Source organism: Sminthopsis crassicaudata, chromosome 3 (assembly GCF_048593235.1).
Source record: "Sminthopsis crassicaudata isolate SCR6 chromosome 3, ASM4859323v1, whole genome shotgun sequence".
Lineage (NCBI taxonomy): Eukaryota > Metazoa > Chordata > Mammalia > Dasyuromorphia > Dasyuridae > Sminthopsis > Sminthopsis crassicaudata.
Genome location: NC_133619.1, coordinates 9,738,827 through 9,763,820, shown reverse-complemented (window position 1 = coordinate 9,763,820; position 24,994 = coordinate 9,738,827). Strand labels below are relative to the sequence as shown.

The window sequence follows — 24,994 nt, the reverse complement described above, 5'->3', positions numbered from 1 at the left end:
CGGGCCCCACGCACAGTTCCGGGCTGGGTCCTCAGAGCACACCTAGAACCTGGGCTATCAGCCTTGTCCAGAAAGGACTTCATTGTGGTCTGGGTTCCTTACAGGGCTCTCTAAGCCTCAGTCTTACTATCTGGGAGATGGGGAAAGTTTTCATTTGTGCTGCTTACTTCCAAGGAATTGTGGGTATTAAAGTATCAGAATAAGGACCTTCATTTCCAGAGCCCTCCTGTGGTGGCCAGGACCTGTCCCCCTGACATGCTCAGAGAGAAGAGTCTGTATTCTGAAGGGTCACGTTGAGAGGAGCCTGAGGAAAATGTCTTATCCACCCAAGCTGGGAATCCCTACTGGCCATCACTGGCTGAATTCAAAACCTTGGGCCCAAGGAGGGGAGGAGCAAAGCCCGGGAAATATCATCCCTCCCCCCGCGGCAGCTGGCCCATGGTGGCGGAGGAGCATGCCAGACTGGGGGGTGGAGAGCTGAATGCAACCCCTAGGGTTTCTTTGAGAGGGAAAGGAGGCTGGCTGGGAGCCCAGAACTTGCAGCAGTCCCAGAGAAAGGGGCATTGAGGTGAATTCCTAGTGAGGGTCACTGGCCAGCTGGTGGGGGCTGAGACTCTATTCATGAAGCAAGGGGATCGGGGAGGGGGGCCTTTTCATATCCCGAGGTTGCTGGTCTCAGTGGGATAGCTCTTTCCCACAGGACCCCGGGTTTGGAGATGAGAAATGGGCAGCTGGGACTGGGATGGCCATTGTAGAGAAAGAGAAAAAAAATTTTTTTTTTAATATATTACAGTATATTCTAGATACAATCTGTGTGTGTAGAACCGAATTTCTTGTTGCACAGGAAAAGAGAAAAATTGATCCAAATAAGCAGAAGATTTGAATTCTACTCTTGGTGATAGAACTTTCTGGCCATGTGACCTTGGGCAAGATACTTTATCTCTGAGCCTCAGTTTACTCAACTATAAATTGGGTCAATTCAAATTTACCTTGTTGCTGGGAGGAATGAATGGGGTAAAGTACAGGAAAGCATAATGATGATGATGGTGGAGGTAGCTGGGAGGAACAGTGGATAAATAGCTGGATCTGGAGTCAGGGAGACCTGAATTCAAATTTGTCTCAGACACTTACTGATCATGTGAGTCTGAGAAAGGCACTTATTCTGTTTCCGTAGAGATGGAGGGGAAGAGGGTCAGAAGGAAAGAGAAAGACATGACTGAGTCCCAGAAGAATGGGAGCCCACTCACGTACCTGGCTTTGTTTCCCGAGTCCATTAGATCTTGGATGTCATTGTAGGAGGTGACGGCCAGCTTGGAGAGGTCTTCCACATAAGGGCCCATGAGGGGGTGCTCCCTCACTCGAAGGTTGCCCTTGTTTTTGGGGTTCAGGAGATCCCGGACGCGCTCACAGTAAATCTCCATGTAGCTGACCTGTGAGAGAGGGAAGTTAAAAAGAGGCCCGTGGTGAGAGGGGAGATGCGGAGGCCCTGGGGATCCTCCCAGAATGGCTTTGGTCCTGACTGAGGTCCTGCTCTGGAGCAAGGCCCCAGCCCACGATCACTGGAGATGGGAGGGGCAGACTTGTTGCTATCATGAGAAAATGTGTTCGGGATCCCAGCCGCCTTTGCTGAGACTGTGACATCCTGAGACCCACTCGTGTGTGTGGATTGGATGCTTTGGGTAGAGGGAGAACAGAACTACTGCCATCCATGTGTCCCATTTTTCACCCCACCTCCACACTCCTGGCAAACATTCCTTGGTCTTTTCTACTTCCACACCTTTGTTCACTAGGTTCTTATCATTCTAGGCCCAGCAGACCTCTTCCTCCAGGAAGCCTTCCGTCATCCCCCCACTTGCCTGGAGGGCAGCACCCCAACAACTGGTATGTGCTCCCAGACTTTCTCTGGGCACTCCACATGTTCTGCTCCTGCCTAGTGAGCTGACCTCTCTGGCTAGCTTGGAAACTGCCCAAGGGCACCGTCTCTTTCATCTTCCTGACCCAGGACCTTGCCTGTAGGGGACGCTCAGTCAATGTGTGAGTGAATGAATGAAGCTACACATAGGGCATTTAATGAACTGGCCTTTTCTTTAATCATATTCAGAGGTCAAACAAGAGCTATAACCAGGGGAGGCAACTGAAATTTTGTCCTAGGTGCCTAAGTGTGCTGATAGGTTTCCTCCTTGTATCTTCCCCAGAGATTCAGGTCCTCTGCCAAATGGTGTGGTAAGTGTAAATGAAACTGTTAATATCCCATCCCTCTCCTAGGGCTTACTTTCCCCCAAGGGGACGGGACTCCCCCAGTCACCTGACTGCCTGTTTCCTCTCCAAGCTCCCCCCATTCCCACACTGAAGAATTGGCCCGAATGATTTGACCTGACTGGAAAAAGAATTGTCCCGTGTTCCACCCTCACTCTTCATTGTCACTCTTCTTTTTACTTCCTCGAGAGGTCCCCTAGGACCCTCTAGAGAGTCCCTAACTATCATCTCTTCTTTGCCCCATCTTAGCATCGTCTTGGTCAGGGGAACTGTCCTCAGCCTCCTTCTCCTTGAGTTGCCAGGATGTGCTGTAGAATCAGTGGGGACTTTCCTCCCCATCGTCCCTTGATCCTTTACTCCAGTGGAATGACTAGCTTCCAACCCTTCTCCCTACAAGCATTCATCCCACAATTCATTGCTATAGCTCTAGATAATTCCATGTTATTAAGATCTTTTTGGTCCCCCAGACCACCCTAAGGGAGAAGAGCACATTTACCTCCACTGAGTAGGACATGTTGTCATTCGTTGTGTCATTGATTCGAGAGAAGAGGTCCTCACAGAGCTGTTGGAACAGAGAGAGGGAAGAGAGAGAGAGAGAGAGAGAGAGAGAGAGAGAGAGAGAGAGAGAGAGAGAGATCAGTTTCAATCTTCCTGTTTCTTCAGTATTAATGCCCACACATCTTTGTGTTCATGGTGGGGGGGTGAAGGGAACTGACATAGGACAAAGAACACTTGAAGCTTTCCTATCTTTGATCGCTGCCAGTGTAGACGGAATCCTCTTTCTGCAATGCACCTGGTGCTGAACCTCTCTGGCCCGATCCTTAGCTAGCAAACCCACAGGCCATCTCTGCGCCCACACATAGCCTTTCTGGCTTAGGAGAACTTGCCGGAGCCAGCACTTCACTGGCCAAGCCTCGGAGATCCAAGAGTCCTTCCCTGCCAGGATGGGGCAGACCTCCTTGTTTTCCAATGTCCAGTTGATATTCTGAGATAGGAAGTTGCTTACCATTTGGTTCTTTAGGCCTTTATTTGTTAATAAGGTTTTTTTTGTTGTTGTTCTTGTTTTTTTTTTTTTTTTTAAATCAAAGAGTTATTCTCTTGTAGGACCCTCGGAGCTGATCAGATCTCCATCTGCTTCTTGGTCAGAAGCTCTGATTTGGAAACACTTTTTGTTAAGTGGTTGTGTGCTGACAAGCTTATCCAATTTGGCGCCTCTGTCCCCAGGGCCTCAGTATGGAGTGACTCTACAGGCATTCTGGGCACTCAGGTTGTATGGAATTCACACCAAATACCCTCAGTCTCTGAAGCTCAGGTCAAAGATCACCTCCCTCATGAAGGTTTTCCTGGTTCCCCCAATGCTAATCCTGTCTCCCAAATTATATTTATTTGGTATATATTTCATGGATATTGCTATAACATTATAGAGAGAAAACTAAACAGCACTGGAAGGCTTTGGGATTCTATTCAATGCAAAAGTGACAAACTAGGAGTGCTAAAGAGTGAATAGCAAATGTGCCATTTATCTCCTGACAAGGAGAATTTTAAACACAAAAGAGAAATACGTTTGTGAACATGGCCACTGGGGGAATTTCTATTGCTGGACCATGCAAGAAGTATTGGGAGGCACAGATTGATTAATAAACAAATGAATAAGCAAAATTTAAATAATTGCTCTTAAGACTCTCCTCGACAATTGATGGAGTCTCTTAGGACAGAGTTATCTAGAGTTCTCTGTCTAAAACTCATAGTCCTTTGAATCATGAGAATTGATTCTTGTGACTGAGAATTAAACTTTCATTTCCTGAGTCTCTGAAATAAAATTGTATTTGTTTTTACTTCCCCTGAATTCTCCCCTCCCTATTCCCTCTAAGGACCCAGTAACATGGTTTACTGTGTTAGGGGTTATTAAAGTTTTAGCTTTTGTGTCCCACTTCATTCTATCTTTCCTAGAAGACATCTTCTCTAATCGAGGCATGATTAATGTTCTTTGTTCTGTTTGACTGTGATTTGATTTTGTGCCTTTGATTCTTTTCACTTTTTTAAAGATAAGGCATTCCTTTCATATCCCATCCTGCACTCTTGCTCTTCACTCTCTTTCTGTCCAGACTTACCTGGGGGATAATGCCCTGCTGATCCTTCTCCTGCTTCCCCATCATGGTATAGGACTTTCCAGCACCAGTCTGCCCATAGGCAAAGATGCAGACATTGTAGCCTTCAAAGGCATGTTGTAGCATCTCTTCTCCGATGTCTTGGTACACTTGTTTCTGAGATGCATAGTTGATATCTTCAGGCTGGGGGGAAAAAGGTTGTTGTGATTACAAGGGGGAGGAAGGCATGGAAGAGATCATCGGCTTATAGATTTAGAGGCAAGAGAGACTTCGGGGATCATCGAGTCTGATCCTCTCATTTCATAGTTGGCTCTTCAGAGAGCTTGTAAGACCTGGCCAAAGTAATTCAGGAAGTGTAACTGGTAAGCAAAGTCAGGATGAAGAAGAGTTCATCAGCTTTGGGGCAGATTCTCATTACATTGGTTACAGTTCATAGCCTCTTCCTACTTTTCTATTCTGGATGGTTTTCATCTATCTGTGAATTAATGAAGGACCTGTGATTTATCATCATGTAGGTCCATAGAAACCCATGAAATAGATCATAAAGCTATGAATCATGGGAATCCCCCAAATCTGGGAAGAATCAACACTTTTGATATTAGAAAGATGCAGGCTGGGTTTAAGAGGACTGCAACATATCACTAATGAAGGATAGGAGGCAATAGTAGTGTGAATAAGAGCATCTGGGAAACAGGGTCAAAAAGGAAGGTAGGGATGACATCCCACTTCCATTGCTTGCTACCTCTGTGATCTTGGACAAAATATGTCACTTCCCTGGGTCACAGTTTTCTCCCAGCTCTAGCTCTATGGTTCTATGTGTCCAGAGTGAATAATAATAAATGGGCAGCCCTAGGGATTTCACTGAGACCTAGGGAGTGACCAAAATTTAGGAGGTCCCCAATCACATTGGGAAGATCCTCTACGAGAGACCTTGGGAGGATATGCCAGGAAGCATGCAGAATGGAAAAGCATTCATTGGCTGCCCACTGGGGGAAGAACCCATGCTGATGAAATCATTTTGATAGAAGTAAACTCCTTGAGGCTAGAGACTGACCTGTTTTGGTAGCCCAAACAACCAACATCGATATTAGGAATAAATAATTCAAATCATAGAGTGAATAAAAAGAATAGAATGTGCTGGATCATCTCGGGATCAATTCCAGACGGATATGATATTAAGAGATCAACTGGTATTGGAATTCATAGTTGTTGGATTGTGATCTAGTATAACTTATATTCTGGCTCTCTCAAGCAAATATTCCACCAGAGCAACCCTCCCCTGACAATTTAACGACAAACAAAGACCCTTTCCTGGCTCGCACCCAAACTGCAGGGGTTTGTCAATAAGTACTTTTATTTATGCATTCAGGTCATTCAACTAAAGGCCCGATTTCCAAGTTTGTAGACAATCCCCTTTCTGCTTAGCTTCTGTGCTTCCCCTGCTATATATTTTGATGCCTTTTTTTAAAAATAATATTATCCCTTGTATTCATTTTTCCAAATTATCCCCCCCTCCCTCGACTCCCTCCCCCCAATGACAGGCAATCCCATACATGTTAAATGTGTTACAGTATAACCTAGATACAATATATGTGTGTAAATACCATTTTCTTGTTGCACGTTAAGTATTAGATTCCGAAGGTATAAGTAACATGGGTAGATAGACAGTAGTGATGCCCAGACTTTCAAGGGGTTTCTTAAAGAGCAGGCCATGAGAGAAACAGCTCATTTCCCCCTTTGATAACTCACATCTTTTCACTGGTGTTTTTGCTTACCGTGGTATGTGACCAATAGGAATAATCGAAGCTGAAGCTTTTGGGTGTCTCCTTGGGTTGTTTTGGATTGACAATAGCTGGAAAGGAAAAAAAAATAAACATAAGATGAGGAAGTTATTGGGTTCTGGCAGGGCAAATGCCTCTGATTATGGTGCACCATTTTTATAGCAGTCAACAAGACCTTTGCACTGGCCTGACAAAACCGGGTGCTCTAACACAAGCACAAAAATATTCTGCTGTCATATTGATCCAGTCGCCAAGAGGATCTCTCCAGCTGGATGTCCTGCACAAACTTCAAACAATATATCCCAAATAAAACTTATTTTCTCCCCCCCCCCCCCGCCACCACCAATCTGCCATTCTTCTTCGGGCTTTACTATTTTTATTTCTGCCATCTTCATTGTCCTTGGGACTATAAAAATGGAAATTGAGGAGAAGGCTTTCAAACTTTTCTTTGAGAGGGACTCCTGAAGAAAGGTGATAAAGGTTTGAACATCCGATAATATTACCTTTTGATCCTTTCTGGGGGAAATTTCACTTATTGGAATGGACATGATGATTCATAGACGTCTGAAGGAAAGATATTGATAGACAGATAAATGATAGAGAGAGATAGAGAGATAAATAGATGATAAGTTAGTTAATAGATGAGAGCAAAAGAGATACTAGTTAGTTAGAGCATGTGCTTACTATGGGCCCAGCATCAGAGCAAGAGGGAGTCTGGAAAATGGGCTCACAGCCTCAACTGGTTAATATAAGATCCAGAAAGAAGTTGGACTATGATGGCAATTGTGCCCTGACAGGAAGGTTGGACTAGCTAACCCCTGCCCCGGTCAGATCATTTGTTGTCTTCTGGTTAGCTCTGGGTACTGCATTTTAGGAAGTGTATTGAGGGCCAACAAGATGATGAAGAGCCTTGAATTCACACCACGTAAGAGAGGGTTGAAAGATCTGGAAAAGTTTTGCCTAGAAAAAAAAGAACTTAGAGGGATACAACATATACCAGCTGTGTTCAAACATCTGAAAGGCTATCATGTGAAGAAGGGATTAGCTTTGTTCTGAAGGGGTCCCGAGGGCAGAAGCAGGAAGAAAGGTTGGAAGCTGTAGAGTCACATTTCAACTTAGCTTAAGGAAGTTTCTTAATAATAGAAAGAAACGGGCTCCTGGGTGGTGGGCGCTGGTGGGGGCTAGGTAGTAGACCTCCCTTACCAGAGATTTTCCTTTAGAGGGGATGTTATGAAGGGGTTCTTTTGAAGGCACAGGCCGGCCTGGATGTCCCTTCCCACTGTGATGTTCTGTGACTTTTTGGGCTCAAAGGCCCTTCTATAATCCTGTTTCTCCTTTTGAACATAAACCAATATGTACAGAATGGAGGGGGATGCAAAGGATCTTCAAAATTCTTCCAGTGAGATTCTTTGTTTTCACCCTTTGATGCTTTACCTCCTGCCAAGCAATTTGTCTTCCTGTTCCACAGGTTTGGCAAGAGTCTAATAATATCTGGCCTGTCCGAGATCAAGCGCCCATTGTGTGCCCCAGAATGATGATGACAGAAGGGAGCGGGCAGGGTGGGCTTGAGAGTGGACACTCCCCTGCTTTTTCTCTCGCCCTCTGCCCCACCTAGTAGCTCATGGATTGTTACCAGTTGTTCCTGCCTATCCACAGCAGTGGATCAATTAATTCTCTGATCTGGATTCTCTGATCAACTGATTCTGTGATCTGGAGCCTCAGGCCTAAAGAAACTGTCAGCTGCCGTACCATGACGGGGGAGACTCCGAGATAGGGCCAGCTTTCGTGCCTTCCCAACCTGATTGTCAGAACATCTCTCCATGAGTCTTTCCTCCCTACACGATATAAAACGATTTCCTTTAGCTTTCCCCCACTTGTGTAGCACTCTAGGATCATCGCTTTAGAGCTGGAAGGGGGGACTTTGGAGGTGATTTGAGCTTAACCCTCTTTGTGGACAAATGAGGAAACAGAACCAGAGAGGTGCAGCCAGTCACTCATTCTCAGCTTCACTACTTCCTGAGAAGGCAGTATGGCAGAGCAGATAAATTCTGGGCCTGCAGAAAGGTTACCACCGTGGGCACTTGCCAGCCACAGCAAACTTCTCAAATCTTTCTGAGTTTCTGTTTTGTCAGAAATTGGAAGTGGTAAATACCTGTATCTGCCAGACCACATCTGCCTTTAAGATTGTTGTATAGATCTAGTGAGATAATATACGTAAAACATTTTGCAGCTCTCAAAATCCCATATACATTTTGGTGATAGATAGTTTTACTAGTGCGACCTGGGTAATTCATCCCTTCTTTGAGCTTTAGTTTCTTCAGATGTAATAATCTCTGCTTTGAGAATCAGTTGAATTTATATACATATAAATAACAAACCACCTTGTCTATGGGGCATTATGACTACTCTATCCCCAGTGCCTGGCCCTAGTCTGTTGAAAACCTTGTACTCACTGCTTGGGTCATTTTTGGGTGTCTTTCTTCTGGATCTTCTTCACTTTTTTTTTTTTTTGCTAAAGAAATTGGGATTAAGTGACTTGCCCAGGGTCACACAGCTAGAAAGTTATTAAGTGTCCAAGGCCATATATGAACTCAGGTCCTCCTGACTTGAAGGCTGTTGCTCTAACCACTGCACCACCTAGTTGCCCCTCTTGTTCTTCACTTTTTTTCCCCCTGAGGCTGGGGTTAAGTGACTTGCCCAGGGTCACACAGCTAGGAAGTGTTAAGTGTCTGAGATCAGATTTGAACTCGGGTCCTCCTGAATTCAGGGCTGGTGCTTTTTAAGCTCAGAGTTATAATCAAGTCCAGAGAGATACTGGGGAAAATGGTCTTAGAGTCCTCCTAGCTTATTCAGAGTTAGCTCACTACCCACTGTGTGTGATCATGAACCTGGACCTGAAGACTCTACATCTTACTAGTAGTGTAACTCTGGGCAAGTCATTTAACCCTGATTGCCTCACAAAACAAAACACACACACAACTCTACATTCTAGTCCCAGATCTTCCACTTACTAGCTGTATGTCTATGGGCAACTAATTTAATGCCCCTGAATCTCAATTCCTCTATCTATAAAATGGGAATTATTATTCCTGTATCATATGCCTCAAAGGAGTGCTATTGGGAAATTTATGAAGAATTGCAATAATCTATAGAAATTTAGCATTATTTGCCTACTTGGTTTGCACCCATGCTGTCCCCCACTTTCACCTGCACACCCAATTTCTTGCCAGATTTTCTTCTTTTCCCCCTCACAACACCTCATAGATTTCTTTTTTTTAACCTCATAGATTTCTAACACAGTCTTAACCTTAGTCCAGGAACTCATCACCACTTCTGTGAGCTCTCTACATCAGGTCTCTCCTCACTCTCAATCTATCCCCCATACAGCTAGAAAAGTGATTTGTAGAGATTTTCCTAATTGTAGATCTGACCACGTCACCTGCCTCACCCCTCCAGACTGCATGGCTACTATCAGAATCACATATAAAAAGAATATTTTGTTTGATGTTTCAAGTCCTTCCTTCCTTTCCATCTTGTAATGATAGCTGATTGCCTTTAGCATCATAGAGCGGTTGACTATCTCTGGGGACATTTTGAAGTCACACAAAACAACTGAAAATAATGGAATTGTCAGAGTGATCATTAAACCCTTTCTTCTCTGTTCTCCTCTCCCTCTAACTTGTCTGGGATCACTGACAGTCAACAAATCCATCCACTATTCCAGCTCAAATATCCAGAGGGATATTAATCTAGTGCATTGTGGGATGGTCCCTTGTTTCTCAGAGCGCAGATGAAGTTTTAATTAAATCACCATAAATCCTCCTCTACCCACCCTGGGAGGCAGACCACTCTCACTGGTAATAAAGAGTTCTTTGGGAGGAGAAGGACGGGAAGGTAAGAGCTCTTTGCTAGTGATGTTTGTTCTGTGGAGATGCTAAATTAGTGATGAAGTCTTCCCAGAAAAAGCTCCAGTTGCTAGGGAACTGAACAGGGAAGAAAGATCAAGTTGACTATCCGTGTGTCTCTTTTCAGATAAGCTAATGAGGAGACAAAGGTGCAGCCCAGGTGGGGGTAGACAGAAAGTCTCCTGTGAGTACAGGTTGTGAGTAAGCTGTTCCAGATACAGGAGGAGGGGGTGGGAGGATGGGATGGGTCAAAACCTAGTACCTTCAGATATACAAGAGGAAATCACGGAAAGCTTCCTTCTTTCTGGTTTCCACTTTGAATAGTCATGTATGTAAAGTTCCTTGTGTGAATCACAGAACAGGATGTAACTTGAGGACACCATCTGATTTCCTGACTTCCAGCCTCTCTCTATTTCAAATCAGCCACTTGCTAGGAGTATGATTGTGTAAAGCACAGATCTTATCATGAAATCCCCCCTACTCATTAAACTCTAGTGGTTCCCCACTACCTTTAGGATCAAAAACATATTCTTCTGCAGGACATTCAAAGGCCTTTCCAATCTGCCTTTAACCTTCCTTTTCAACAAAATTATCCCTTTCTTCCCTTTTCCATACTTTAAGGTACAGCCAGATTGCTTGCTGTGCATTGCTGCTCCTCAAACCCAACCCAACCCAAGCCAAATCATGTATAGTCTCCTCCACTCTGCACTCGACTGTCCCTGGACATGAATTGCATTCCCTCCTCACACTCGCTTCTTTGAATCTCTGGTTCCTTCCTATTTCATCTCAAAAGCCCACATTAATGTTCCCAGGTGCTCATATCTTGAGCCACATCTTGCCCAAAAAAGTCTTAAATTAATTGTGTATATACTTGTATGACTACATGTTATCAATAGAACAGAGGGGAAATCCAGGGGCTGTTTTATTTTTATCTTTGCATCCCCAATGCCTAGCAGATACCTGGTACATTGTAAGGGGTTAATAAATACTTGTCAACTGATCAATAGATTGCTCTATGTGCACACTGTCTCTATCATTAGCTCCTCGAGGACCGAGTTGCTTTGTTATTTTGTCTCTGTATCCTGTGTTCTTGGTATAGCACCCAGCATAGAATGATACTTAGGAGAAATTTCATTAATTGATGCATTGGAACACTTTCAATGAGTCTCAGAAGGTTCCTGTCTCCTTGTCAGATGAAATTAGAGCTATTTTCAGGACATGGCTTAGACTTCGCTCTAGGGCACCAAATCTAGAGGCTTCTGAATAGAAAGTCTTTTTCAGCCATAAAGATGCATAAGTGACTCCCAGGGCAGCAGTTTTCCAGGAAATCTGTCTCCCTTCATGGACATCTGAACTGAGGGCATGTTCCACACCAGTGTTCCAATCATTCTTCTGAAGCAGTTATTCAAATTTTGATTTTTGAGATAATAATTGGTCAAATTTCCTTGATGTGAAACCAGGAAACAGTTTCCCCAGAGCTTCACATGATTCCTGCTCTTCTACTCTTGCTAGTTCTAGGGACACAGAACGCCTAGTCAATAGAAGGATCCCAGGCTCAGAGTCAGAGAATCTGGCTTCAAAACCAATCTCTGATGTTCCTTGAATACAACCTTTGACAGATTTCTTCTTTTCTCTGAGACTCAGTTACCCCCTCTGTAAAATGGGAGAGTTGTTTCCGAGAATCTCTAAACTCCCTCTCAGTTCCGACAACCCAGGGGAAAATCTGATGTTGGCTCGTATGAGATTTGTTAATTGTGCCCAACTTGATCCTCTGCCCATCCAAACAGTGAGTGGGAAGCTGGGAGAGGAAGTAAAATAAGTCCTGCCTGTGAAATAATAAAGGCAAAATATCACATTTACATAGTCCCGAAGATCTGCAAAGGGTAAGTGTCATGATATTCACGGTTCACGTTTGCTGGCTGATGGAGTCCCTAAGCCTTAGCAAATCTCAGAATTAAAGGGCAACTTTGATGAAAATTTGTCCTTTAGGACTAAACTGCAGCTTCGGAACATGCAGGGAGGAAAAGAGACTCAAGAAGTCAAACAGATGTACTGAAACAAATCTAATGCCTACCAGTGGGATCAAATGAGATAATGTCCATAGAGTGCATTGTAAACCTTCAAAGGCAATAGAAATAGAAGGCAATAAAAGGAACAGTTGCCATTATTATGATGATCATTATTCAGCTTATTTTTCTTATTTTTTTTCAAAGGGGTTCAGATAAAAATGTCCTGGGGCAAGTCTGTATTTTAATATTATTTCTTTATGTTTAATGTCTTGTGGACTTTGCACAGGGGATAAAATAAAATAATTCCTTTTGTAGTTGAATCAAGGTATTAGCATGAGATAGAGTCACTAAAAGCATTTATGCTACAACCTCAGTTCAGTCTAAATCAATGGGATAACATACTTTTCCTGGCTTTAATGTATTTTGCTGGATCTTTATATTTTGTAAACTCTCTGTTCCAGATAGCTTCGCTCCTGAGAATTTCTAATGGGGACTTCTGTTAAGTTTTTATGGAACAGTATTTTATCTGAGTGATTGTCAGTAAAAGGAAGAAGTCCCCTCCCTGCTCTGTACTTCTGTCTCTCTGCTGTTGCTTTCCATTTATGAAATACAGAGAACCACATAACCTTCTTTGCCATAACTCGGTAAAGTGCAGATCTAAAAATTTACCCCTTTCAGCTCCTCGTGACGTCTATTTCTCTGCTTCTTTTAGCTGATTTTTATTGTTATTATTTTTAATTGTCTTATTTTGTCTTCAAAGCCACGGTTTGGTATCCTGCAGAGTTCTGGGCAGGAGCCAGGAGCCCTGGTTTTAGGTCTGTACTCTGGTTTCTCCGAATTGTGTGACCATCATTAACCTCTCTCTCATGTGTTTCTTTGGGTGCTTGCATTTCTGTCTCACAGAGTGGTTGTGAGAAAAGTGCCTTGCTCTGTGGATGACCTTAAATCCATTAGGAAATAGTTGTCATATAAGTGGATGTGAACAAAATGAAATAGTGGAGAACACAGAGGGCTGCTCTGAGGTGGTCTCATCTACAAAACTTGTTAGGTATCTGGGGATAAGGTGACAAGGCAGCCAAAAACTAGTTTAAAATAAAAATAAATAAATATTTATATAATAAATATAAAAGAGGCATCAGTCTCAGAAATAGGAAATAATAGTCCCTCCATCTTCTTTTCTTCAAACCATAGAGTACTGAGTTCAGCCATGGGGACCAAGATTTAAGATGAACTTTAATAAACTAAGGTATTCATGGGAGGGTGGCCAAGGTACTGAAAGATTTCCAATTCATTTTATATGAACAAAAACCATTTATTAAGCATTGACTATGTGCTGGGCAATGTGCTAAGCTGGGAATTGAAATATAAGATCTAGGCAATCCCAGTGCTCAAAGTGTTTACATTCTAAGGCAGAAGATAAAATATATCAGGAAGGGGGAATTGAGCAGCGTTGGGGGGGAAGAGAGGAGTGTCTTGATCTGGAAGTCACAGGGCCGATGAGTGGAGCCATAAGGCAATTGATTGATTTGTTCCTTCCAGGAATGGCCATGTTGTTTTGATTACTGTTCCCAGAACTAGAGAAAGAAGGATTGGGGTGGGGGAAGGGCATGTGCATGGCAGGGAGATGGCCAAAGACAGTGTGCTGCATCTGGGCATATAAGAGAGTTAAAAGGTTAGAGATACAGGGGAAATTTAGCCTGGAGAAGAAAAGAGTCAGAAATAGATGAGAGAAAGATATTAACTTCCCCAGAAGCCAGAGTCTGGAGCAATCAGTGAAAACTGGAAGGTTTAGACTTTATACAAAGCAGAGATCTCTAACAATGAGAGGACTCCCAAAGTGGAACTGGCTGCCTTGGGAAAGTGGGAAGGAAGTCTAGGAGTAAAGACTGGATAGCTACTTATTAAATACATTGTAAAAGGGATACTTTTCCAGGTACAATTTAGGTAAGAAGACCACTGATAGTCCCTCCAGCTCTGAAAGTCTGAACTTGGAAAAGGCTTCAGTCACAGGCAGAAATCGTATGTATTATTTTGCTGGGGTTGGGTACCGCTGTCCATGGTGCTCAGAGGGAGGCTCAGGTTAAGTCCCACTCCATTCCTGCCAACATCACATTAGCAAAAACTCTTGCTGCTTGTGCCACTTGATAGGAAACTAATTCCTCTTGGCCAGTGGGTTTCCCTTCTCAGGTTCTCTTTTGGTATTTGGAATCATAATAATACTCAACAAGAGAAAAAATGGAAAGAGTGGAAAAATCACTCGTAACAAATGATTGTTAAAGGAGGCTTCCTTCAATCTCTTTCCTTTAATCCTCCTACAACATGCTACTGAATTTGTCTTATTAAATACTGCTTTCACTGTGCCTCCTACATTGAGAAATTTACAGTGATGATATCGTCCATCTATGTTTAGCATCCTGCTTAGTGCCTGACATATATGAGGTGCTTAATAAATGCATATCAACTGATCCCTTATACTTCCCTCCATGGATGTCAAGGCTCTAGTCTCACCCCATGTTGGTAACTTTACTTCCTACAAGACAGGCTTAGTTCTAGTCAGACCAATCTACATTTTACATCTTCATTTTTGTCTCTGCACATTTGCACAAGTGATTCCCATTTTTATGCCTTCTTCATTCTCCAACCCTTAAAAGGTGACCAGCCTTTGTTAGTTTTTCTCTCTTTTGAGGAAAAAAAAATGTTTGATTAAACATATAGCATGAGATATCAATGCAAACAACTCAATTTTCTTAGTGACAATTTGCATTTAAATTAATTTATGTAAGTACATCAAATGCATTTAAATGCATGCATATATACAAACAAATGTGTGTATAATACAACATATATATATATACATATATATATATATATACACACACAAATGTGTGTATGTGTATGTGTATTCTAATGTGAGGCAACATTCTGTAGTGGATAGAAAGTCAGGCTTTAGGTTAGGAAGAACTGCGTAAAAGTCTTGGCTCTGACATAGACTATGTGAGGCTGTGGAAGTTTGCTTATTTTCTCAGGGATCAGCAGATGTTGATCTGCACTGATAAAGAGAGTTTCCTAACAGAGGCTTCCCGACATAGATGAAATAAGAAGTCAGATCAAACATTGCAAACCATAAAGTGGTTTATAGCCTTATTACTTTTCTTAGGTGGCCATAAAACTTATTTGTCAATTAATTTTTAAGCACTTCTCCCGAAAAAATCATGGTTGATGTGTACTATGTCCTTTGCTTTTTCCCCTGTTAGTATTATTTCACTTGTTGACTTTAATTTCATTATGTTATAGGATTCTATTCCATTGATGTATTATAATATATTTAAGCATAATTCCATTGTTGGTCATTTGAGTTAATTCTGACTTTTAAAAAATTACATATATTGCTATAAGATTTTAAAGAAGACAGCTCTCTTTATGGTTTTTGACAGTTTCTAATAATAAAATCATTGGATCAAAAAATAGGACTTACTTTGTCTCATTTGTTGCGCACTTCCATCTTATTCTCAAAAAGATTCTACAAACTGATATGAATACTAGTGAGGGATGATTCTGCCTGCTTTTCCACAGACCTACCAGCATTGAATTTCAATGTTTTAAATTATTTTTATCATTTTGATGAACATGCCATCGTAAAGTTGCTTTAATGCGTATCTCTTTTGATCATCAATAATGTTCAGCATTTTTCAAAGGATTATTGTTTTTATTTATTCTTTTGAAAACTATCTGCTCATATCCTTTATCTCCTGTGGACCAGGACTTACCACTATAACTCTTTAATAATTCCTTATATCTTTTATCCATCATATTTGTTGTAAATGATTTCCCAACCTTTTAAAAAATTTAATTGTTGGGCTTTGTCATGCATGAAAACTAAGTCTCAGTGACTAACTAAACTCATCTTACTGATAACTCCTTCCATTAATTAATTGAGTTAAAAATGATACTCCTTCCACAACTGAGATGAATATTTCATTACATAGTATTCTAATTTTTTTTCCTAGAGTTTACTCTTCATGTCTAATTCTCTTACCACATTGCAGTTACTAATAATGTATGTTGATCAGGTTCAAATCCCTTTCTTGCCAGATTGATACCCTATTTTCCCAATCACATTAATTAAATAAAATTATTTTCCTTGTTTTTATTTTCTGCTTATCAAACATCAAGTATCTGGCCTACATTTTTTAGAATACAAATACCAGACATTCAATCAAAAAGTATACCAAATAACTGATTCTTGGTAAACAGAAAATAAAAATAAGGGAAATAATTTAATTTACTTAATGTGGTTAGGAAAATTGGATATCAATTTGGCTTGATATATATGTATATGTATAGATTTACATATATATACCTACATACATATCTACATATGTTTGTATAAATTGTTACATACCAGAATTCAACTAAATAGTGTGTACAAATGTACATATATATGTATACATGTATGTATAATTTGGTATATGTGTGTATATATACACAAATAATTTAAATTCAACCAAACATACGTTATATATATATATATATATATATATATATATGTGTGTGTGTGTGTGTGTGTGTGTGTGTGTGTGTGTGTGTGTGTGTGTTTGCATATTCTATTACAAAGATGTCTATCTATGTTTCGGTCTTTGTGTCTCTATCACTGTCTCAGACTCTTCTTGTCTATTGCATGATCTCCCTCCTTTCCTCCCCTCACTCTTCCCTCTCTCCCTCCTCATTCCTCTCCTCTTCCCTCTTTCTTCCCCCCATCTCTGTCTTATCTCTCTGTCTCTGTCTCTTTGTCTGTATCTCTCTGTCTCTCTTCCCCTTCTCTCTTCTTTCCTTTCTCCTCTCTCCCTACTTGTATTTCTCACCCTCTGTCTCTCTCTCTGCTCCCTCTCATCATTCAGTGCAAGCCAGGTTTTTTATGATCAAGCTTTGAAATATTTTTCAAAGAGATTTTGAGGTCCCTATTCATTAGCTCTTTTCTTTGGTGTGACCTTTAATATTCTTGCCTATTTGTTTTTTCCACACAAATTTTACTTACAAACTACATAGACTCATTTAGCACATAATTATAGTAATTTAGCATTAGCTAAAACTGTTTATTAACAAACTTATCTCCTCAAGTGCAGCAAGTTCCTTGAGGGGAACAATCCTATCTCATAGTTTTTCTACAGTCACCATGGTATCTCAGAAAGCAGAAAGCACTGATGTCCAGCTTCTAGACAGTCCAACATATTGGGTAGTGGACATACACAATAATTACACAGGAAGGAGATTATACATTGGGATCTGCACGAAATAGGGGAGGAGTCCTATATCAGTGGGACCATACATCCACCAAGATGCATGAAATGAAATAGAAATGCAAATGCAAGTATTCTTGTTCAGTCTTCAGGGCACCCCCATACACAATGGAATTGGGAAAGCTATTTCCTTTGTGCCATCATCAAGACTTATTTGGGGGCAGTATAGTCTAGTAGAAGCAGTGGAGAAAGCTCGGTTCTGATGCTAGTTCTGATCTATTATTTCTGTCAACAAGTGAATATTTACTGAATTCTCAATTTGGTGAATATTTCCCTAAAACATCACACTTAAATTATATGCGCCTTACACATATGATCTCACTTCATCTTCTTTGGATACTCTGATTATGCTCTGTGTGTACACATGCACAGATATATGAGTTCACATCAGAAGACTTCAGTATACTCAGCATTAAATATGAAGGGAAGATCACATAGTAGCTAGAACTCTGTCCTTGAACTCAGAAAAGTTAGCTTAAAATCCCATTTCATGTGAGTCTGGTAGGTCACATCATTTCTTTCAGCCTCAATTTGTTCCTCTGTCAAATGGGGACAATATTTTCATTGTTTGCCTCCTACGACTGTGGAGAGGAAAGCTTCTTCTATAGAAATTGGAATTATTTGAATGTCGCTCCTAGGGATTGAGGACTAGGCAGGTCCATCAGCAGGGACCTAGAATGTAACCTTCAGCCTCATGACGAAGAGCAGGGGCTTCTCAATGAGACTGGTACCCAATATCTTGAAGCCCTGTTTGGACAAGTGTCTAAAGGCAAATAAAACATAAATATAAAAATTGTGCAAATCTTGAAACCCTGACTACTGCCTCCCCACTTTTTATGGTGAGGAAAGTGGAGATGTGTGCAGCAATCAGCTTTTGTCCTTGGATTGTTCTTCAGGACCGTTAATGGTGCAGACACAAACACATCTGCCTGGATTTTCTGTGTGATTTAGTTGTTCATTAAATTAGCAGGCTTAGGGGCAGCTAGGTGGCACAGTGGATAGAGCACCAGCCTTGAAGTCAGGAGGACCCGAGTTCAAATGTGGTCTCAGACACTTAACACTTCCTAGCTGTGTGACCCTGGGCAAGTCACTTAACCCCAGTGTCACAAAAATAAAAATAAAAATAAAATAAATTATCAGGCTTGATATGTTCTCAAATGGAACAGTTTGGAAAGTCAACTGATGATTTCAAATTTATCGCAGAAGGTATGACCTGGCAGGGATGTCAGAGGCTTCCTATGATCCACCTCATACCCAAATAGAAATTTCCCTTGCAATGTCCTTGACAAATGACTATCCAGTCTCTGAGGGAGAGGAGGTAGCCCACACCCTCTTTGGTCACTATCAATTTAAATGACCTGACATTGATTCTCTCTCATTCCCCTCATTGCTCCTAGTTTTTCCTCCGGGATCACCCAGAACAAGTCTAATCTCTGTATCCCATGCCATTGGTTCAAACCCTTCCAGACAGTTTTCAAGTCCCCTTGGAGAGTTCTCTTCTCTGGAATAAAGACCTTCCTTCTAGGTCCTTTAGATGCTCCTCCGATGGCATAGCCTCAGGGGTCTCCACCATACTGTTCATGTTCCCAAGTTCCCAAGCTTATCCACATCCTTCCCACAATGTGGCACAGAGAATGGATCACAGCTCCCAATGCAGCCTGAGGGGGGCAGAGGGTGGTCTACATCTGGGAAACATTTAATTAGCCACAATACAGAATGGAGTCTGTTACTGTGGATGAGAATGGGATTAATTTGGGCTTGTGGGAATGGAATCCATGGACTTGGCTTAGTAGATATATCCTAACTGATTGATTGATCATAATGAACATCCCCGTTAGCAACTAGAGTCCTGAATAACAAAGACCAAATGAATTAAAGTCTCCATTCTGCCCGTATGGCATTATGACAATAATTTTCCTTAGTTCAAAAAAAGTTTGAAAGACTTTGATCTTCGATCCACCAAGCAAAGAGTCAAAGGAGCTAAGGCGGTGCATGTTGCCCGTGTCCCGACAGATTGCCAGTGAATCCAAGGAGCAGAATGAGACGTACATTTGGGGACAGGGCAGATGCAGAAATCTGTTTTGCTTGACAATCTCTAATTATTACGAGAACTTTCTTTTTCTTCTTTTTTTTTTCAGTGAGGGAGATAATGGAGGAGGGAAAACTAGCTCTCAAACCAATCAACAGATGTTTAGTTTTATTTAATACATGTCCCGAACTGGAAAAAAGCACTCTGGTGGCAGAGGCAAATTTGAATACAACACAGCTACTGAATTGACATAACTGGGAAGTCAGAAATCATGGATTTGAGCATTAGGAAAAGGCCTCATGGGGAGTGGCCGTTGAAAACTTGATTTTGAAGAATGAACAAAGTTTTAATCAATTGACATGGGGGGGGGCGGTTTTGGAAAGAGCATGACCAGCCTCAAGGCAGCCCAGCTCACCATGGCTGGTGAATTTCTGGGAAGTTCTTCCTGACAGCAAGCCTAAACCGAATCCTCTGGATAATGCCCTTTGGCCCAGACACCCCAAGTAACTCACTCTACCCTTACTTAAAGGCAACTTCTGTACAATCCCAAAGTGCTCCCTTCCCTAGCCTGAGTGTCCCCCATTCTTTCTCTTGCTCCACATTTGACATGGTTTTCAGTCACTTAAATGGGATTTCCAGGCTTTAAAAAGTCGGAAACTAATTCAACCCTTTCCCCAGTTATTTTAATGAGGTACAACCTAAACAAACACAATGAGAGAAGCAGTGACATGGTGTGAGGGACAGCAAGGTGCTCAATTTGGCCAGACTGAAGAGTGAGTGAAGAGGAATGAGGTTTAAAAGTGAAAAGGAGTCTGGGACCAGTTCAGAAGGGCTTTAGGTGCCAAACTGAGAAGTTTCCATTTAGTCCTCAAGGTAATAGGGAGCCACTGGAGGATATGGAGCAGAAGAGTGATGCTATTTCACTAATGGCTCAAAGGCTTCATTTATTTGACACTTCTGGCTAAAAGGGTCTCCTTTGGCAGTCAAATCAAGCCAGATCTGATCTGCCACACAATGGGTGGGTAGGAATTTGCTGTCCAGGCAGGGACTTTAGCACCAGTTGCAAGATAAACACAAATTCCAAACATCAGCACCAGAAGCAAAAAAAGGACAGGCCATACTGATATACACTCCCCTCCCCCCTTACAGCGATCCTCAGCCACTCACCCCAAACCCCGACAGCAACAGAGGAATATGTGGACCATTGTGCTGTAGTAAACCAGCTCAGTTTGGAACCAGATAGCAGGGACGGGGAGCTTTTTTCCTGAGCTTAGTAGCCTTTTGGTAGCTCCTCCTGAGTTCTTTTCAGAAGCTGCCCCTTAGTTCTCTCCCCCTGCTCTGATGTAGGAGGCAGTGTCACCCAGTGGACGGTTGTATCAATAAGAACCAGATCTGAATTCAGAAAGCCGTGGGCCCAGCTGGAGATGCTTCCCTCATCAGCCCACATCTAAAGCCCTGCACTCAACCTGGGGGAAACGTGGTAGGAGGGATGGAAATAAGCTGCAGAATGCCCAGGAGAAGGCTCCAGAGTGCTGGAAGGATTTGAGACTGGGCCATGTGAAGACCAGCTCAAGAAAATCATTTTTTTAATTTGAGAAGACTTGAGAGGTGACCCATCTTTGGGTATGTGAAGGGCTGTCACCTGGAAAAGAGATGAGTTTTATTCTGCTTGTCCCTAAAGGACCAAACGAGGAGGGACAAATGGGAGAGACAGATGTTCCAGCCTGATATAAATAAAAAAACTTCCTAGGTGACCTTGACCAAATAGGTTTGCAAACTCCTTGGACCTGCTTCTTTCTCTGTAAAGTTGGGGTGAAAGGAAGGACTAGACAGCCTTTGACATCCTTCCCACTAACAGTCTAGGATGCTAAGTTCCCATGATTCCACATACTTCTGCCCTCTGTCTTCCCCTCTGTCACATGTAGGAAACTGAGGCCCAGAGACCAAAACTGGCACAGCCAGCCAGTGGGAGAGCATGATAGAAGCTACCATTTGTCAAGTGCTTTAAGGTTTGCCCAATGCTTTCCATAGTTATCTCATTTGGTCCTTACCATAACCTTATGAGGTTATTATTATTATTGTTAATTAGATTATTATTATTAATATCATCCCCCTATTACAGATGAGGATATGGAAGCAAACTCAGGTCTGGTGACTTGCCCATGCTTATATAGTAAGGACTGAGGGACTTCGGTAATCCTGATGGCCAAAGTCCATCCACTGTAGCACCTGGCTACCCCTAGTGGAAGCAGGACTGGGACCCGACTTCCTGGCCATCAGCATGGTGTTTCTGGGTGTGTTTGGGGGGGGGTGTGTCTGTGTTTACGCCATAACTTGTGATCTCAAAGCCAGCCCTCTGTCTGGGTGCTGAATAGGTTGCAGCTCACTGGGACTGGCGCCTGCTCGCCCAGATTTGCTGATGCAGGAGGGGGGAGATCATAGTAACAACCTCCCAACAAAGGACGCCAATCCCCATGAAGATCCCCCAAGCAGCAGCTGGGCCAGGGAGAGGAGGGAAGGGGACAAGGGGCAGGGGCCAGCTGGCCTGGAGTTAGGGATGGGCTGGCTTTCAAAGGCACCTCTTGTGTCCCACCTGCTGCCACCTAGGGCACCAGAGGAAAGCTTCAAAAGGGACTTCCTATATGCCAGGGCAACCCAATCTCCAGCTGCTGGAGTCGTCAGAGCTGCAAAGTCCCACACCCCTTTTCTGGGCAAAGGATAACTAAGGCTGGGAACACAAATCAGTCATGGAGGCTGGGACCGGAGGAAATGCTAATCTGTGGGCCCAGCCCTCCAGTGTCCCATAGAGCTGCACAGAGCAGGACAGGAGGGGGGACCTGTCAGCATCGCCTCCTGACTGCCTTGTAGTCAGGAACCTGGGAGACCCCAAGGGATCCGTGCCTGTGCCCCTGCCTCTCCTTAGCCACATACAGAGAGAGAGAGAGAGAGGGACCACTGAGGCACAATCCACTCAGCCTGGATTTAAAGTTCATATAAGCTCTGCTCCTTCTCTTAGAGGTTCCCTCCCTAGAACTGAGGAAAGGCTCCCTCAGTGAGAGGAGTGGCGTTCCGTGAGCAAATACAGACAGGATGGCATTGGGAGGGAAAGGCTGGGAAGGATTGTGGAGAGAGGGATTCAAGGACTTCCTCCCCTGCGCCCATTCCATATTCAAGAGCTGTCAGGCACATCCTAAACGACAGCCAGTTATAGAGCAAAATCACTTAAATCAGGGCCCTCTCTCTCCCACCTGTCACAACCAAACACCCAGAAAAAGCCATCTCCACTCCCAGCCTTCACTTCCTCTTCTCCTACTCCTCACCCCCTTGCAATCTGGCTTCCCACCCCAACCCTCAAATACCAGTGTTCTCGCCAACGTCGTCAAAGGAGCTTAATTTCTAAAACCCAGACTTTCCCCAGGCCGCTTCCTCCCCCACCTCTCTGATAATGGTGACCACCTTGTCCCCTGGATTCTCCACCCCTAGCTTTTATGTCCTTCTTCCTCCTGATTTTCCTCCAGGACTTGGTGACTGATTCAGTGTTGGGCTGTAGGAGGAGTAGAAGGTGGGGCTCTTATGAACAGACATGGGGAAATCAGGAGGGAGACCAGAAGGCAACAGGGGAGTGTGAGAAGGGCACTAAATTTAGAATCAAAGGATCTGGGTTCAAATCTCATCCTGTCTATGACCCTGGAGGTGACTGGCGGTTCAATAAATAAAGCACTTTAGTGAGGGTGAGAAAAACCTGAGCTCAAATCAGGCCTTAGATTCTTACTTGCTGTGAGATCTTGGGTAAGTTACTGAATCTCAGTTTCTTCAACTGTAAAATGGAGATGATAATAATAGCACCTACCTCCTAGGGCTGTTGTAAGGATCGAATGAGATCAAAATTGTAAAGCACTTGGCACATGCCTGGCACACAGCAGGTGCTATTTAAATGCTCAGTCTCTTCTTTGTGTGACTTTGGGCCAGTCACTTGATCCACTATACTTCCAGCCTCAGTTTCTTCCTCTATAAAAAAGAAGGAGCTGGACTCAATGGCTTCTGAGGATCCTTCAAGGTGAAGGTCCTTTGGGTTTCTGACTGCGCTTGACCTGAGCCGGATCTAAATTTGGAGGAGTTCTGAATGACTCAGGCCATTTGGAGCTATGCCCGAGAGTCTGGGCAGAGCCAAGGCAGGTTTTCAGCTCCAGGGAATAAGAGAGGGGACGTACAAAATGACCTCTCGCACCCCCTGCCTTTATCCTCTCTCCTACCCAGGTACAACAGGGCACTGCCCTCAGGGATATGCTGCAGGTGGCCACGGTTTAGAGGATGCTCATGGTACAGAGGGGCCATTAGAAGGGTGGGAACAATGCCTTGGGACCAGTTAGTGAGAACAGTTAGTTCACATAAGAAGCTACCAGCCCAGGACCAGGTCAGCTCCACCCTGGATCTGCCCCATCCAGCTTTTGCTTCCTTCCCCATTTTGCTTTCCTGAGCAATGGTCTTACGTGTCCCAGACCTTCCACCACTGACTCCTTCAACATGAACAGAGGGCATGCTTTGTACTCCATGATTTGGTCACAAGAGCCCCTCACTCTGGCCCTGTTCCCCTGAGTAGTCCATCCCATGAGGCCCAGAGGCAGACTCTCAAGTCTGTAGCTCCCTTCTCCACATTCACACTTGATTCTAACTCTATGAACATCATGCTGGGCTCTTCTGGTAACAAATCCCATCTGTCCCTCTTCAATTTCCTTGGGTGAACAGTCTTCCCCCATTAGATTGTAAGCTCCCTAGGGGTGGGGAATACCTTTCTTTGTCTTATTTATATCCTCAATACTTGGCACAGTTCCTGGCACATGTTTGTCAGATTATATTTTGTTGTAAAGGCCATGTGTGACTTGCCCTATCACCCATTGTCACCCCTTCCACTTATTGATGAGAATATTAAGACTAGGAAAAGGGAATTGACTTATCTAAAGTCACAAAAGTAGAGTTTTTATGCTGAAGGAGATAAAAAAAATACCCTGGCAGCCATAAGGGAGCTAATGAGGTAAACATGGAGAAGCATTGGAAGTGATTCATTGTAACAACCCATTTCCATTTGGGAGAACAAGTAGCAAGCACTCTGTGAAACCTCGCCTTGGTGGGTGCTGTCCAGCCATAGCGTCAGCTCCTTCTGGGGCAGGGGCCTGGGCTGTCCACCCGGGAGAGCAGCTCCCGTCCCATTCCAGCATCCTGGAATCAAGAGCACAAATTCCCTCCCACACTAGGGAAACGGGAAATGAGGGAGATTCCCTGTCTGTCCTGCAGAATTGTGATGTGATATTGGGCGATATATTGGGGGCTTTCCTTTCAAAACATCTTCCATTGCTCAATCACTGCTGGGCCTTGGAAAAAAAATTAATATTGATTATTTACATATTCCTGTCCATTTTCTCCAACCAATCAGCCAATGTATGCTTCGGTACCAAAGACAAGCAGGGATTCTAGTCTATCCCCTTCATTTTACAGATGAATTCTGGGTAAAGGAAAGGATCCAAGATTTATAGGTAGAAGAGCTTTCCAAGCTTATTTAGACCAACTTTCTCATTTTGACAGATGAGGGAATTGGAGCCCAACGAAGCTGG

At 43.1% G+C, this 24,994-nt stretch overlaps 1 protein-coding gene across 1 annotated transcript in view; it reads right to left on the bottom strand.

Moving 5' to 3' along the window:
• Positions 1 to 24,994, bottom strand: part of KIF1A (kinesin family member 1A) — a 163,993-nt gene that overhangs the window by 109,711 nt on the left and 29,288 nt on the right. Inside the window, 4 exon segments of the mRNA XM_074297991.1 lie at positions 1,252 to 1,430; positions 2,753 to 2,818; positions 4,368 to 4,547; positions 6,140 to 6,216. Of these exon segments, the coding sequence (XP_074154092.1) occupies positions 1,252 to 1,430; positions 2,753 to 2,818; positions 4,368 to 4,547; positions 6,140 to 6,216 (502 nt within the window).